General features: G+C 41.6%; 1 protein-coding gene across 1 annotated transcript in view; it reads left to right on the forward strand.

Moving 5' to 3' along the window:
• Nucleotides 1–13,398, forward strand: part of crebbpb (CREB binding protein b) — a 52,229-nt gene that overhangs the window by 21,413 nt on the left and 17,418 nt on the right. Inside the window, exons 3-13 of the mRNA XM_034088794.2 lie at nucleotides 4,390–4,557; nucleotides 6,735–6,987; nucleotides 9,128–9,241; nucleotides 10,205–10,450; nucleotides 10,569–10,668; nucleotides 11,172–11,309; nucleotides 11,436–11,553; nucleotides 11,712–11,871; nucleotides 12,041–12,103; nucleotides 12,314–12,435; nucleotides 12,978–13,166. Of these exons, the coding sequence (XP_033944685.1) occupies nucleotides 4,390–4,557; nucleotides 6,735–6,987; nucleotides 9,128–9,241; nucleotides 10,205–10,450; nucleotides 10,569–10,668; nucleotides 11,172–11,309; nucleotides 11,436–11,553; nucleotides 11,712–11,871; nucleotides 12,041–12,103; nucleotides 12,314–12,435; nucleotides 12,978–13,166 (1,671 nt within the window). The remainder of the gene's footprint in view (nucleotides 1–4,389; nucleotides 4,558–6,734; nucleotides 6,988–9,127; nucleotides 9,242–10,204; nucleotides 10,451–10,568; nucleotides 10,669–11,171; nucleotides 11,310–11,435; nucleotides 11,554–11,711; nucleotides 11,872–12,040; nucleotides 12,104–12,313; nucleotides 12,436–12,977; nucleotides 13,167–13,398) is intronic.

Here is a 13,398-nt window from a genome sequence, read left to right on the forward strand (position 1 = left end):
TAAAAGCAAATACCTAGATTATGTTTTAGAGGACGAAGTTAGCAAAGAGAAGGACACAGATTTGAACCTAGTTGTGAGAAGTGTATATATGTTCTCATGATAAAACGACACAATCTGGCACAAGTCACATTTACCTTGCCAAGCTGCCATCAGAAAAACTTGCTTTTGAAATGTGGGATAGTGATGTGTTGAAAAGACTCTGAGCCTCGTCAAGTTACTTTGGTTTGTAGCATAGCATAAATATGTGGCATTCCATTGGCAAATAATTAAATGCAAACATCCAAAAGTCGATAGTATGCACTTTTATAGAAACTTCCCCTAAATGTTAGGACTAAGGCTTTTTCAGTAGTTACAGCACACATTCACTTACTTATCATAGTTTCACTTTGCTCACATAATTGACAGCAGTATTGTTAGTGTTAGCTAGCTAACGGCATTGCAAAAATATAAAGAAAGCCAGAGCTTACACGCATCATAATTGCAACAAAAAGCTCAATGAATCTTCCAGTTACAGTTGCTGTTAGCTCTGTTACTTTGCCAAACAGAACTGTGCTGCCGAATTGCAGCTTACAGCTAACGGTACTGGCTCTCCTATTGCTGATTTCAACATGGATTTGTTTTTCAAAATTCACCAATAACACGAGATAAAAAGGCTGCAAAGTGTCAATACTGAGTTGACTGTTCCTCTCGGATTTTACCATGGCAGCTCTTGGTTAAATGTGTCACTTGCTGAGCGATAGTTATCATAGAATGCTGTCCAAAAAGATCTCACAGCAAATATCTCTGTTTTTCCAAAACCCATTTGCTTTTGTCCCTATGCAAGTCTAGACTCGTGATCCATAGTATTATGGTACCTGCAGGACTGTAGAAAAACAAATACCGTTACAATACAGAATAATGGCATCAACTTTGTATCAAAGCATTGGTTCTCTTGGACATCTCCAATTGGTTGTATAGAAATTAATGGTGGGACAGCAAAACATTCACATGAAGTACAGTAAACCAGAAGGGATCAATGTTTCAAGACGGTTCCAGTGGGTTGCCAATATCGCTACAGACCCCTGACACACTGAGGACAGTCCATCCTGTTTGAAAGTCATGCCGAGAACCTCTTCCCTCTCGTAAACAGAAATACAATTATATTATGGAATGCTTGAGTTAATTAGCAGACTTTGCGGTTTCAGATGTTTGTTTGTTTTCCACCATTTAGGTATTTGCTAGACTTCACTTTTTGCTGCTAACTCCTTTTTCTTCTCTCTGTTTTGGCCTTTGATAATATGGCTGGCTGTAAATCATGTTTAGAGGAGCGGGTTTGTGTGTTGTTGTTGATGGAGTGCGGGAGGTAGGGTTAAGAGGGATGAACGGAAAAGGACATGCCAAGAAGAACATAAACACTGCAGGTCTTCCTGTGCAACAGAGCTGTCATTTGGCCTGGTGACCTGTAGTAAACTGCGGATCATTAAGTGAAAAAACCTCAGTGTGAGATGAGGATGAGACCGTGCTCATGTATAATTGGGAGTGAGGCAGCAGGCAAGCATCTGTATGTTTCTGTGCAGCAGAGGGGGAGGGGCAGGCAGCAGTGCAGTGCTCTACTCAGCTGTTGAGCAAGCTGGTCTTTCTCTCTGTGTCTCCTCCCGTTTCGCTCTCTCCTGTGGGCTGGGCTTGCTCTGTCTGAGCACCGCTGGCAGTCGGGAACCTCCGCGAAGCAGAGCAGGCTGCTGCTTTGGCCACCATGGGGGAAAGGCAGACCGATGCATGCTGAGGGCCGTCGGAATAAATGACTTCTCAAGGCAATACAAGAAATCTAACTATGTCGTTTTCAAGGCTAATTAAAAAAATACGAATTCTAGCAGATTTCTGTAGAAAATACGAGTTATTTTACTTTTTATTCAATTCAGCTTGAGAAGATTGACTTTCAAGCTCTTCTTTTAAACAGCAGTCCATCATTTGTTGCTTATGGTATGAAGTCAAGGTACAAAATCATTCGCACTGAGGCATAATGGAGCAGACATTTGGTTGGATCATTGTTTTTTTACAACCTGCACAAAGCTGACCCGTTACGAGAACCAAACTGCCGTGCTGACCAGCGCAACTGCCAACTTTATTCATGACAGTACAGTATCTTTGTGGTATGAGCAGATCTGATGTGTTTTGAAATTTGAGGGTGGCGTCATATGTGCTCCGTCATAAAATGTCATTCACAACTCTGACTGCCGCTCTGAAACTTTTTGCCATGTGGTGTTAGCAACAGGTTATGAAGTTAGCACAACAAGCGGCTTCTCATGTTATCACCATGTGAGCGCACATTAAACACAGCTAAAACAATAAAGGAGAGAGAGTTGTGTATAAGACTAGGACAGTTGGTGTTGCCACATTGTTGGTGAAATGGTAACACAATGGCATCAGCAAATGTGCCGTTCTTTGGGACGAGGAAAAATCTAACTGGAGGTAGATTCCAACCTGATGCTTTCAAGCAGCCTTTAAATGCAAAGGCAGAATAAGATAAAAAGATTTACAGGGGTTATTTGCATTTACATAGAGGTGACATAGAGTTTTGCAATGTTCACTGTAGGGATCGACCGATATGGCTTTTTCAAGGCCGATACCGATTATTAGTAATCACGGAGACCGATAACCGATATTTGGAACCAATATACATTTGCAGTAAAATCAGAAAATCTTGGTGTCAAAATGTAGAATAACACAAACTCCAACACAACTTCTTTGAAATGCATTTAAGCATATATTATGTTTAATGAACTTTTAAACATCTTACAACTGGTTTCCTCTCTGTGCCCTTTTCTTTAGTGCAACCATCTGCAATGAGTTAGAGAGAGACAAGAAGTGGGGCTGCAGGCTGACATGCTTAACTAACAATAATGCTTAATTTATTATATCAAAAACAATGCCTGTCTATCTAGCATACAATCCAAATAAGCTGCTAGCAACTGCAAAACACTAGTGCTAGCTAATGTTTTGCAAACTATTAAAAGTGAGGCTATTACAGTAGACCTAACGTCTAATATTTTGCTAAACATTTGCTAGATACATGTTGGCTAGCTAATGAGCTTCACATATCAACCTGAAAACTGCGAGGCTCCACTCGCAGCCCACCCTCCTCCGCACCACAGTTACGGCCCCTACACACGGCGGCGTGCATTGCCGCTTCAACGCTTCTGCCCATTCACTTTGAATGGGGTGACGTCACGATTCGCCGAACTGCATTGTGGGAGCAACGCCTAGCTTTTCTCGCTGGGCTCGCTGCAAAAGTAGAGCAATGTTCTACTTTTGACGCCTCGACGGAGGCGTCAGCCAATCAAATCCCATTTATGCAAATCTGCCAGTACAAGCGCTAGCCAATCAAACTGCGTGTATGCTGTGAGAGCCAGACCGCAGTTAATTTCCTCATATGCCAAAAAATGGAGGAGAAAATAATCGTAGCGGTAGGGAATCACCCGGTGCTTTATGATCAGTCTCTGTTCACCTACCGGGATACAAACCGGAGGAGCCAGGCATGGAGGGAGGTGGCAGAGACGGTGGGTGAAACTGGTAGGTTTTCGCCTGTTGGGGGAGTTTATATCCAGTGTACTTCGTTTGAATGGACAGCTAGCAGGCATAGACAGTATTTAGCCAACATGGAATGTTGCGTAAAATAGCACCATAGGCATTAATGTCATAAATGTAAAACCTTTTATGCAATTGACAGGAGAGATTCATGTGATTGGTTGTTGGTCGCGTTGCTCGCGTAAACTCCCCAAGCTCAAGACATGCCCGCCGCCAAGCGGCAACGCACGCCGCCGTGTGTAGGGGCCGTTACTCCGCTGCGAGACGCTGCACGCACCCCCAACTCTGACTGACTTCCCGCGTCCCTGTGTAACTGATAGAATTGGATCATAAGATCGTGGTGTTTTTGCAACTTCAGCATAGGGGATTTGGATGTTTATTGAATTTCGGTTTAACACCTGTATGGCTCTGCCGCTCAGCGCTGCTTGCTTCAGTCTGTGTCTGCGTTCTTTCGCACCGGCCTGTAATCTGAGAAGGTCCCACCTCTCTGGCTGGCTCCCGCCCGGAAAATCTTCAGTGTTGATTGACACTTCAGTAATAGCCTATCAGATAGCGCTGTGGGCGGGACATAGAGTGGTGACTGCAGCCAGAGAAATGGCCGCATCAGAGCCGAAGTTTTATCGGCAATTTGATAAAAAAAAAAGGCCGATACCGATAATCGGTCGACCCCTAGTTCACTGTATGTTTACTTTTGACTGATGTGTACTAGACCATATGCCTTGGTACAAAGACTCTTCTCTCATGCAAAAGATTGATCTAATGTGATGTTATGCTACAATATGTGCAGCATTTCTGACCTCCCTCTGTCCTGATTGTCTATTATAGATGGGTATGTCAGGAGCTCCATTTGGCCAGCAGTATGGTCAGTCTGGGGTGCAGCAGATGGGGGCAGTCGTGGTCAATGCCCAACAACTCCAGAACAAGACGGCGCTTTCCAACAACCTGCCACAATTCCCTGCTGACTTGAAGGGAGCTGGGAGTTTGCCAAACCTGGTAAGTGTCTCTTCAATGTTATTTTATTTTGTGATTTATTAAGGGTAAATCATAGAAACAGAATATGATTAGAACCAACATTGAACTGTTCTGTGGTCATTTGACTAGTTAAAAAGTGTGTCTATTGTTTTTATTTGTCATTATGACAAGAAAAGTCAGCGGGCCATAAAGTGTGGTCGCAGCTTGCCGGGGAGAGAGTGGACCAAGCTCAGCTAGTTAGCTTGTTCTTATTCAGAGCGTTGGGGGAGGGGCTGTTATCGTCAGACCCAGCTAGCTACTAGCATACCGTTGGGCTCATTTTCTGTAACGAGTGTATAAAGTAGGAAGCAATTGCAAAGCTAGCTAGGTCACTAACGGTGTACGTTTAGCTTGTTTTCTCATTTTGCCATGATTTAACGCTAATTGTTCTTATTTTTATGAACCTGTGCTTGCCTCCATATTGAATGTGAGACTACTCTTTTTATATTTGCCTTTTATCTGCAGTGTTTTGTTGTATATTCCCACGCTGTTGGACAAATAAAGGATTTATAATTTCAGACTTAAAGTGGTTAAGAAAAATAAAGCCTGACAAAGTTGTCACTATTCTTGCCATGGCAATGTGCTTGACTAAGCTGTGAAAAGTGTGAGAAATGTTACATGTCTTTCATTTCTGGCTCTTTATGATTAGTAACATTATTATACCACTGCTCGTTTAGTCCACTGCAAAAAGGTCGGTCTTGTGGCAATTCAGTTGAGTTAATACGGTAATTAGCCTGCTATGAGAATTACAATAGCAACATTACACATCAAATATAAAAGCTAAACCTGCTGAGGGGGATTCTAAGTGTTAATATATTACTGCTATACAAAACACACTTACAGTGACCATGTTTCCAACTAAAGATGTTAAATATGTATTAGGAATGGATTTGCTGTTCTTTAGACTGTGTCAGTGAGTTCAGACACTATCTCTTCTGCAGACATGAGCAAAAAGACTGCAACCATTGTAGCATGTACAGTACATAAGAAACCTTGACATGCTGCCATAAAGGAGCCTATGTTTTTTTATCAACAATGTTAAGCATTAGAAAGAAAGCAAACTCATTGATCACAAAGTAAACACAGACTTCCTTCTAGTTTGGGTTCAGTCTTTATATGGAACATGCTGTTGTAAGAAGCTGAGCAACATTCGAGAAGAAAGTATTGCGGGTCCATTTTAAACATCAGAACGTGTCAAGTGAGCTTTGGCTGAAGTCATAACCAACTTCAGGGTAACCTCCATCACATTTCTCAGCAGGTTTCAAACAATCCACAAGAACTTGACTTGGTTCTTGAGGAGTTGTAGCATCTTTTCACTAACGAATGAACTTTAAACACACTTCACATTTCATAAAAGTGGCAATGCTGAACAAATAATGTAAATAGAAAATGTTACGTTACTTTCAATTTTATTGAAAGTAACGTAACATTTTCTATTTACATTATTTTTTCAGCAGTGACAGCCATGTTAATGTAAGATAATGGAGTCTTGGTTTGTACATATCAACAAATAATTGGATTTATGCCCCGACAATTATCATATACATTTTCAATTCCTTTAAAGAAAGAGGCTTAAGTCTGATACAAGCCCCCAGGAAGTACGCCTCAGTAATCTTTATATCAACTACCCAGTATACACACTTTTATCCAACGTTGTATCCAGTTCACTTCAAACATCCATGGTCTGATATAACCGCCATATTTGTTGGTAATGTACCAGACAACGGCCTTCTGCTCAAATTTTAATATTTAATTGAAAATGTAATAAAGACTTATTTCACCAGGCAAATGTATAAAGGGCGGCCTAATTGCTAAAAGCTCTCTAATGTGATATTGATGTCATATTTACGCTGTTAAGTATGGACTCTTACAAGGCACAAAGTAACAAGAGCCTGTAGCTGTGAAATTCTGTTGCAGGAACAAATAATTCACCTAATCTAGGCAGGAAATGGCAGCCTCTCAGTTTTTGTGCAATATAAAATGTAGGTTTTAATTGTAATCATCCCACATCTCTAAGACCCTGCTTTATGACAATAGATTTGATTCGTATCTGGATTTCTTTTTGGTTTTACTTAAAACCTTAAAATCTAAGATGAGTGGAGTCTGACATTATGATCTGTGCCTAACCGTTGTTTGTTTGTTTTGGTTCTCTTTTTCAGTCCCAGATGCAGCAGCAGGTAGCGTCGGTGGGCATGGTTCCCGGGGCCGGTGGGGTGTCAGCGGGACCTACGGCCGACCCGGAGAAGCGCAAACTCATTCAGCAGCAGCTGGTCCTGTTGCTCCACGCACACAAGTGCCAGCGGCGGGAACAGGCCAACGGGGAGGTGAGGGCCTGCACTCTGCCCCACTGCCGCACCATGAAGAACGTCCTCAACCACATGACCCACTGCCAGGCCGGCAAGTCCTGCCAGGGTAAGTGAAAATATGAGTGTAATATGATATATGTTACATTTCTAGCTGACACCTTTTTCAATGTGTGGATATATTGTGATCTTACTGAAAATTGCCACTAATTAGCATTTATGTGATTTTTATATTTTGTCATTTATTACTGTAAGAAATACCTACATACCTAATACCTAATGAGACCTATCCTGGTTAAATAAAGGTAAATAAAAATAAACCTAGTTAAAATTCAAAGCTGCTGTGCTGCTGCTCTTAAATTAACAAGCAAGCACGAAAGCAGGCATTTGAGTATTGAAAACATTTCAATTCAGAATCGATGCGTCATCTGAACACCAGTGAAACTATTCAGAATGAAGAAAGGCTGCTACCGATTGCTGGTCGATTGATCTGCTCACAAGCCTGTTATGTGGGCAGAATGCCAGTCGCTTTTCATACCACAGGAGCACAAGGTGCTGATGACTTGTTTGAGTTTTTAAGTCCCCTAATCTGCCAAAAGTGCCTATCGCCTTCAGCTTTTTGCATAGCCACTCGCCAATGTTGTCCTTAGCAACATTGTTTATTGATCTATAGGTGGCTGACGGCTGGTTGAGGACGTTTTGGGGAAATTTGCATCCTTTTTATACCAAAAAACTACCAAATTGCATTGTTGTTGTTAGGTGCAAGAGAAGATATTATGAATACTCTCGATGAAAGATTTATATTCTTGACTTTTAATAAGAGCAGTATGATGATGAAGTGCTTTTTGATCGCTTAAAGGGGACCTATCATGCAAAATGCAATTTTTTAATGTCTTTTATACATAAATATGTGTCCCCGGTGTGTCAGGGAACTCACGCGGCGTCATAAAATAAAACCCTCTCTCTTTTCCTCCGTACCCAAATCTCTAAAAACGGGGCTACAACGGAGCTGATCCAGATTTGCGGCCGATATGACATCAAATCGGCGGAGGACCCACAGCACTATCAGAAACGTTGCTATCAGAAACAATGCCCGACTGTTTTGGACGTAATATGGTCGGTGTTTACATTAGCATCGCTAACACTCAGAGCTAACCTGTACTGGAGAGAATATGTGTGTGAAGAAGCAGGAAATAAAAAGGAACTCACCTTGTGGTATAACCGGCAAGAGAGAAAGCCTTTGAGCTCCATACTGTTTCAGAAATAATTCTTGATCTAATAATCCTTGTTTCATCGCCGCAGAATCCTTGACAGTATCTGCCAGGTTCCGGCCACATGAGCCGGCATAAGCTCCGTCCCCTATTGTTTTTATTTCTTTCCATTAAAAAGAAAAGCTTTATTTATATTTTTTTAATTTAGCCTTTATTTATACAAGTGAAAATCTCATTGAGACACAGGGTCTTATTCTCACGAGAGACCTGTTTATACCCAGAATCAGCACTTTAGTAACAGGAAGTGAAATAGAGGGATATGAGGCATGGCTAGAATGGGTGATCTGTTTGGTTTTTTGACCAAAACACTTCATAGACATGTTTTTTATATTTTTTTTATATGTCTGATACCTATGCTATTGCCTAAAAATAGCATGATAGGTGACCTTTAAGTTGCATTGTTTTACACAATGTCAAATAGAAAGTATTAAGCTTTTGTGTTGTATTGCCTAAATAGAGCCACTCTTGAGTCACTAGGCCCCAAATGGCCCGGTGACTGACAAGATCAGCAAACTTGAATTTAATCTTTTTTTAAACGGCTGTAATGATGGTTTCACTCCATTTCCTTGAACATGCCGACGACAAGCAGCTTCTCTCTGCCAGCTGTGGTTAGTAAGGGGGTCAGCCAAGGTTGATGAACTTTGAACTCTGATATTTATACTGTTTATACGCTTAAAGCAAATGCAATGACGCTTTTATGGATTTACGATGCATCATTGCCTTTATAAAGCTATTGGCACATTGCACTGTAGCAGTTGATGCTTTTTTAGTGACCTGTATTTTAAGTTGACATGGTGCCTGGTTTAATTACTTTATCCAGCCATTTCAAAAGTGCCTACACTTATTTTACTCGTATGCCTTACGTGTGTTTCCTTTATCAAACGTCTGTTTTTAAATCTTTGACTTTTAAATGTCCGATACTGCTGCATTACTGAATATGCAAACCTCACTTAATGTGTCTGTTTCTATTCTCCGCAGTGGCTCACTGTGCATCATCCAGACAGATCATCTCCCACTGGAAGAACTGCACGCGGCACGACTGTCCGGTCTGCCTGCCTCTGAAGAACGCCAGTGACAAGAGGAACCAGCAACGTGAGTATCTCAACCAACTCCAATTTGTTATTATTCATTTACAAATGCATGTAGGTAAGTTAAAAGAAAATGGAAAACAAATGGCATGCTTGAATAGCACCTTGTAAAAAAATAGAAATAAATCTTTGATACCTTGAACACTGCTCTACCAGGCAGTCTCCTCTCAGCGAGGCTCCAGTCAGAGTGCTGTATGAAGTGCTGCCCCCTGCAGGTTGAGTTTTTCTGACAAAGCTCTGTACAGGCTCGCTCAAACATTGCGAGGATTCCTCTAGAAAGGCTGGACCTGTAATCTGACACCCGGGGGAGGGGCTCCGTGGCTCTGCTATCTGTGGGGGCAGGGTCTTGGGACAGCAGGCTCTCTGATTGGCTGAAAGGCCCTATGACAGATTTAAATCCCCCACAGAGGCAGCGTGCTCCCTGTCAGCAATCAACACAGCAGGGAGCGGAGCAGGGATTTTAGATGGAGGTCCGCTCAGAAAGATAATCTTTTCTGAGAGATTTGGTTTCTTTACACAGAAAATAAACTTTTTTAAATATTTAATGTTATTTACTTTGACATTTGAGTAAATATATACTCAAATGTATCTTATTTCCATATTATTTAGTTTTATTATGCCTATTTATTACAGCAGAAAAGAGCCAAAGACAGCTTAATGTTAATTAACAAGCATGCATACAAACAATTCTAAATAATTACACAATTTACAAAATACACATCGTGTAACAGTTCTGAAGATGTAGCAACCAGGTATATGCACAGTTATTAACGGCAATGTCCGGCTTTATATTTATTTAATAGTTTCATTTTTGACAAATCACATTTATTTCCTCGTTGAATACATTTGATAATTTAGACTTTCGTTAATTATATTTCTTATATCCGGCTTTATATTTAATTCCTCTTTTTATTATTAGCTCATTATTGACAAACCACATATATATTTCCTCGTCTCCTCCCTCCAGCCATGCTCAGTTCTCCGGGGGCCAGCCTGCAGAGCGCCATCAGCTCCGTGGGCTCGGGCCAGCCCAGCGCCACCGCCATCAACAGCGCTGCCACACACATCGACCCCAGCTCCATGCAGAGGGCCTACGCTGCACTCGGCCTGCCGTACGGGAACCAGTCCCCGGCCCAGGTACCGGGGCAGGGGCCCGCTCAGCAGAACGCCCAGGGCCCCCAGCACCAGCAGCTGCGAAGTCTTAACGCACTAGGTATGTGATGGATAGGACATCAGTGCCGTCTTAGAGGATGACGTGCACATGTGAACAATACTCACAATCTGTTGCTAAGCCATTTTCTTGCTAACACTAAATGCAATGTGTTTATCAGGCACTAATCAGATGAACCAGATGGCAGGAGGCATGGGGGTCCCCTCTTCAGACCAGGCTGGCATGCACTCCGACTCCTCTCTATCATCATCACTCAACAAGTGAGCATTCTCCTCCTTAATATAAGACAACAAATCTTATTTGATGTAGCTACCATTTAATTATATATACGCAGTAGGGCTTCAACTACCAAAAGGCCATCACAACTTTAAAGAACCAAGCGCCATCTTTAAATGTCATGTTTAGTTGGAATAAAAAATCTAAATAGCTTAAAATATTTAGTTTACAATAATGTGTGGTAAACAAAAAAGCCGAAAAGTTCTTCATTTGATCAGTGATGACAGAAAAAGAAATAAACAATCTATCATTGAAATAGATGCCGATTATTTTTCTGTTGATCGACTATTTCTGATTCTTTGGCTTCTGTTTTGGTTTAATCATCCATGATTTCATCTGTATTACGGCCTTTAGGTTCTTTTTAAATATAACTTGATATACACGGTAGGATAAAAGTATTTGACTATTTAGTAATCCATAATCCATGTGTGGAATTATCAATAATTTCAATTCTCTAAGTAATTTTTTCTCTGTCTCTGTTTTATAGTCAGCTGATGCCAGATGGGTCAGTAGTGGGAAGCATGGGAAACCTGCCCACTGCCACCCCTCTCTCTTCTTCGGGGGTAAGGAAGTCCTGGCATGAACACGTCACTCAGGACCTGCGCACCCACCTGGTGCACAAACTGTAAGTACAGAAATGATAAATAGATTTCAAAACTCTTTCTGTCATATGAAAACAGGCTATCACTTGGTGCTTTGGGCTTTTGCTGATTTTGTTGTTGTTGTATTTCTCTGTTTTTTCTCTCTCCAGTGTACAAGCCATATTCCCCACCCCAGACCCCGCAGCACTGAAGGACCGGCGGATGGAGAACCTGGTGGCGTACGCACGCAAGGTTGAGGGTGACATGTACGAGTCAGCTAACAGCAGGGTAACTACTATAACACACACTTGTTTTTAATATCACACTGCTACAACCTGATGGATTTTACGTTAATGTTTTTTAATCACATGGCTTATCCTCTGTCATGAAACACATTTGTTATCGTTTTTTGATTTCTGTCTGTTTTTTTGTTTCTCCCTCACTAGGATGAGTATTACCACTTCCTGGCAGAGAAAATCTACAAAATACAGAAAGAATTGGAGGAGAAGAGGCGCTCGCGGCTGCAGAAACAGCCTGGCATGGTGGGCTCAGCCGGGCCTCAGCAGCCCAACTCCATGGTCCCGGGACAGGCCGTCCGATCTCCTAGTCAGTAGCCAAACTCTCTACACTCTTTGTGATACAAATATTATTAGGGAAAGACACTTAAGGGTTCAGAATTGGCCTCGTCTAACTATTCTGCAGTTCTCAGTTGATACATGTACCAAGCATTTCTGTAATGGAACCCTTCTTTATCCTGCCTTTTTTTTATTTTTAGATGGACCTGTGCCTATGCCCACCATGCCAAATCAGTTAATGAACCGTATGCAGGTGCCCCAAGGTATGCTCTTTCTTTTTGGATAATCTGTTTGCTAATATATTGATGTTTAAATGTAATCTAGAAAGTTGGTGAGCTTTCAACAGTAGAGTGCGTTTTTGTTTCCTGTGCACACGATTTGTTCAGTGCCAACTCAGTAGGATATGAAATATGAAATGACATACTCCCAAGTATGACGAACAATTCTGAATATGTATGTATCTGTTCCCACAGGAATCAATCAGTTTAACCCAATGGCAATGCAGAATGCGCAGATGTCTCAGGCAACCATGGGAGCACGAGCTCCCTCCCCCATGAACCATCCACAGCAGATGAACATGAGCTCTGTCCCAACGGTTAGATCTTTATTCCGTCTCTTTGATTTTTTTTTCCCTCCCTTTTTCTTTTATTCATTTGTTACTCTGTCATTTCCTATCTTTAACTTGCTTGTTTTGGAACCATTTTCAAGTTTTGTTCCCAGTCCATTTTTCTAAATGATTCTTTGGCTCTCTCTGCTATTCCTTGTTCCTCTTAGCTTCAAACTGTTTGACTGATTGTTCATTTCTTAGTCTGTTGCCACTAAAGCATCAGTATGGAATTTTGCCTAATCCAATTATTAACCAGCTGCCTGGCTTTTAATTAATGATTTGTAATGAAACCAAGGCAGTGCCTGAGGTCAGGCTTACAGCTATGTAATGTTCCTCCCAGGTTTTGTATTGCCATGCTGTGTTTTGATTCAGCACATTGTTTACTTGCAAGTCACACCACATGTCATTTATAAGACTGTCGTAGCCGTAGCATGCATGCTGCATTCCATTCACTTTATTTGACTTGGCAAGCAGTGAATACTAGCTGCCATAATGATTGTATCTGTTTCATCTCCCCTTCTCTTTTACAGATGGGTATGTCCCCCTCAAGAATCCCTCAGACTCAAGGAATGATGGGTAGTCATGCTAATAACATGGTTGCTCAGCCGGCCAATCAGGGCCAGTTCCTGCCGCAGGGCCAGTTCACTGCTGCTACAGGAGGAGCAATGAATGTGAATGTAAACCTCGGCCAGCCCATAACACAGTCCGCTGTCAAACAGGTGAGGAGACCAGAGCTGTGCTATATTCTCATTGCATTCTTCTAAGCGGGCCTCGTGAGAAACGCCATGTTGGCTGCTGAATGAGTTAGAGCTGCCATTATATTCCACTTAACAATTTGTTGAATACAAAGTTGAATCTGTATTAAGGTATTTGTTCAGCCTGTCAAATATAAAACAGGACATTCAAGCCATCCTTTTGGACATTTCTTTTACACTTGTTTTACATGTTACT

Source organism: Pseudochaenichthys georgianus, chromosome 8 (assembly GCF_902827115.2).
Source record: "Pseudochaenichthys georgianus chromosome 8, fPseGeo1.2, whole genome shotgun sequence".
Classification (NCBI taxonomy): Eukaryota; Metazoa; Chordata; class Actinopteri; order Perciformes; family Channichthyidae; genus Pseudochaenichthys; species Pseudochaenichthys georgianus.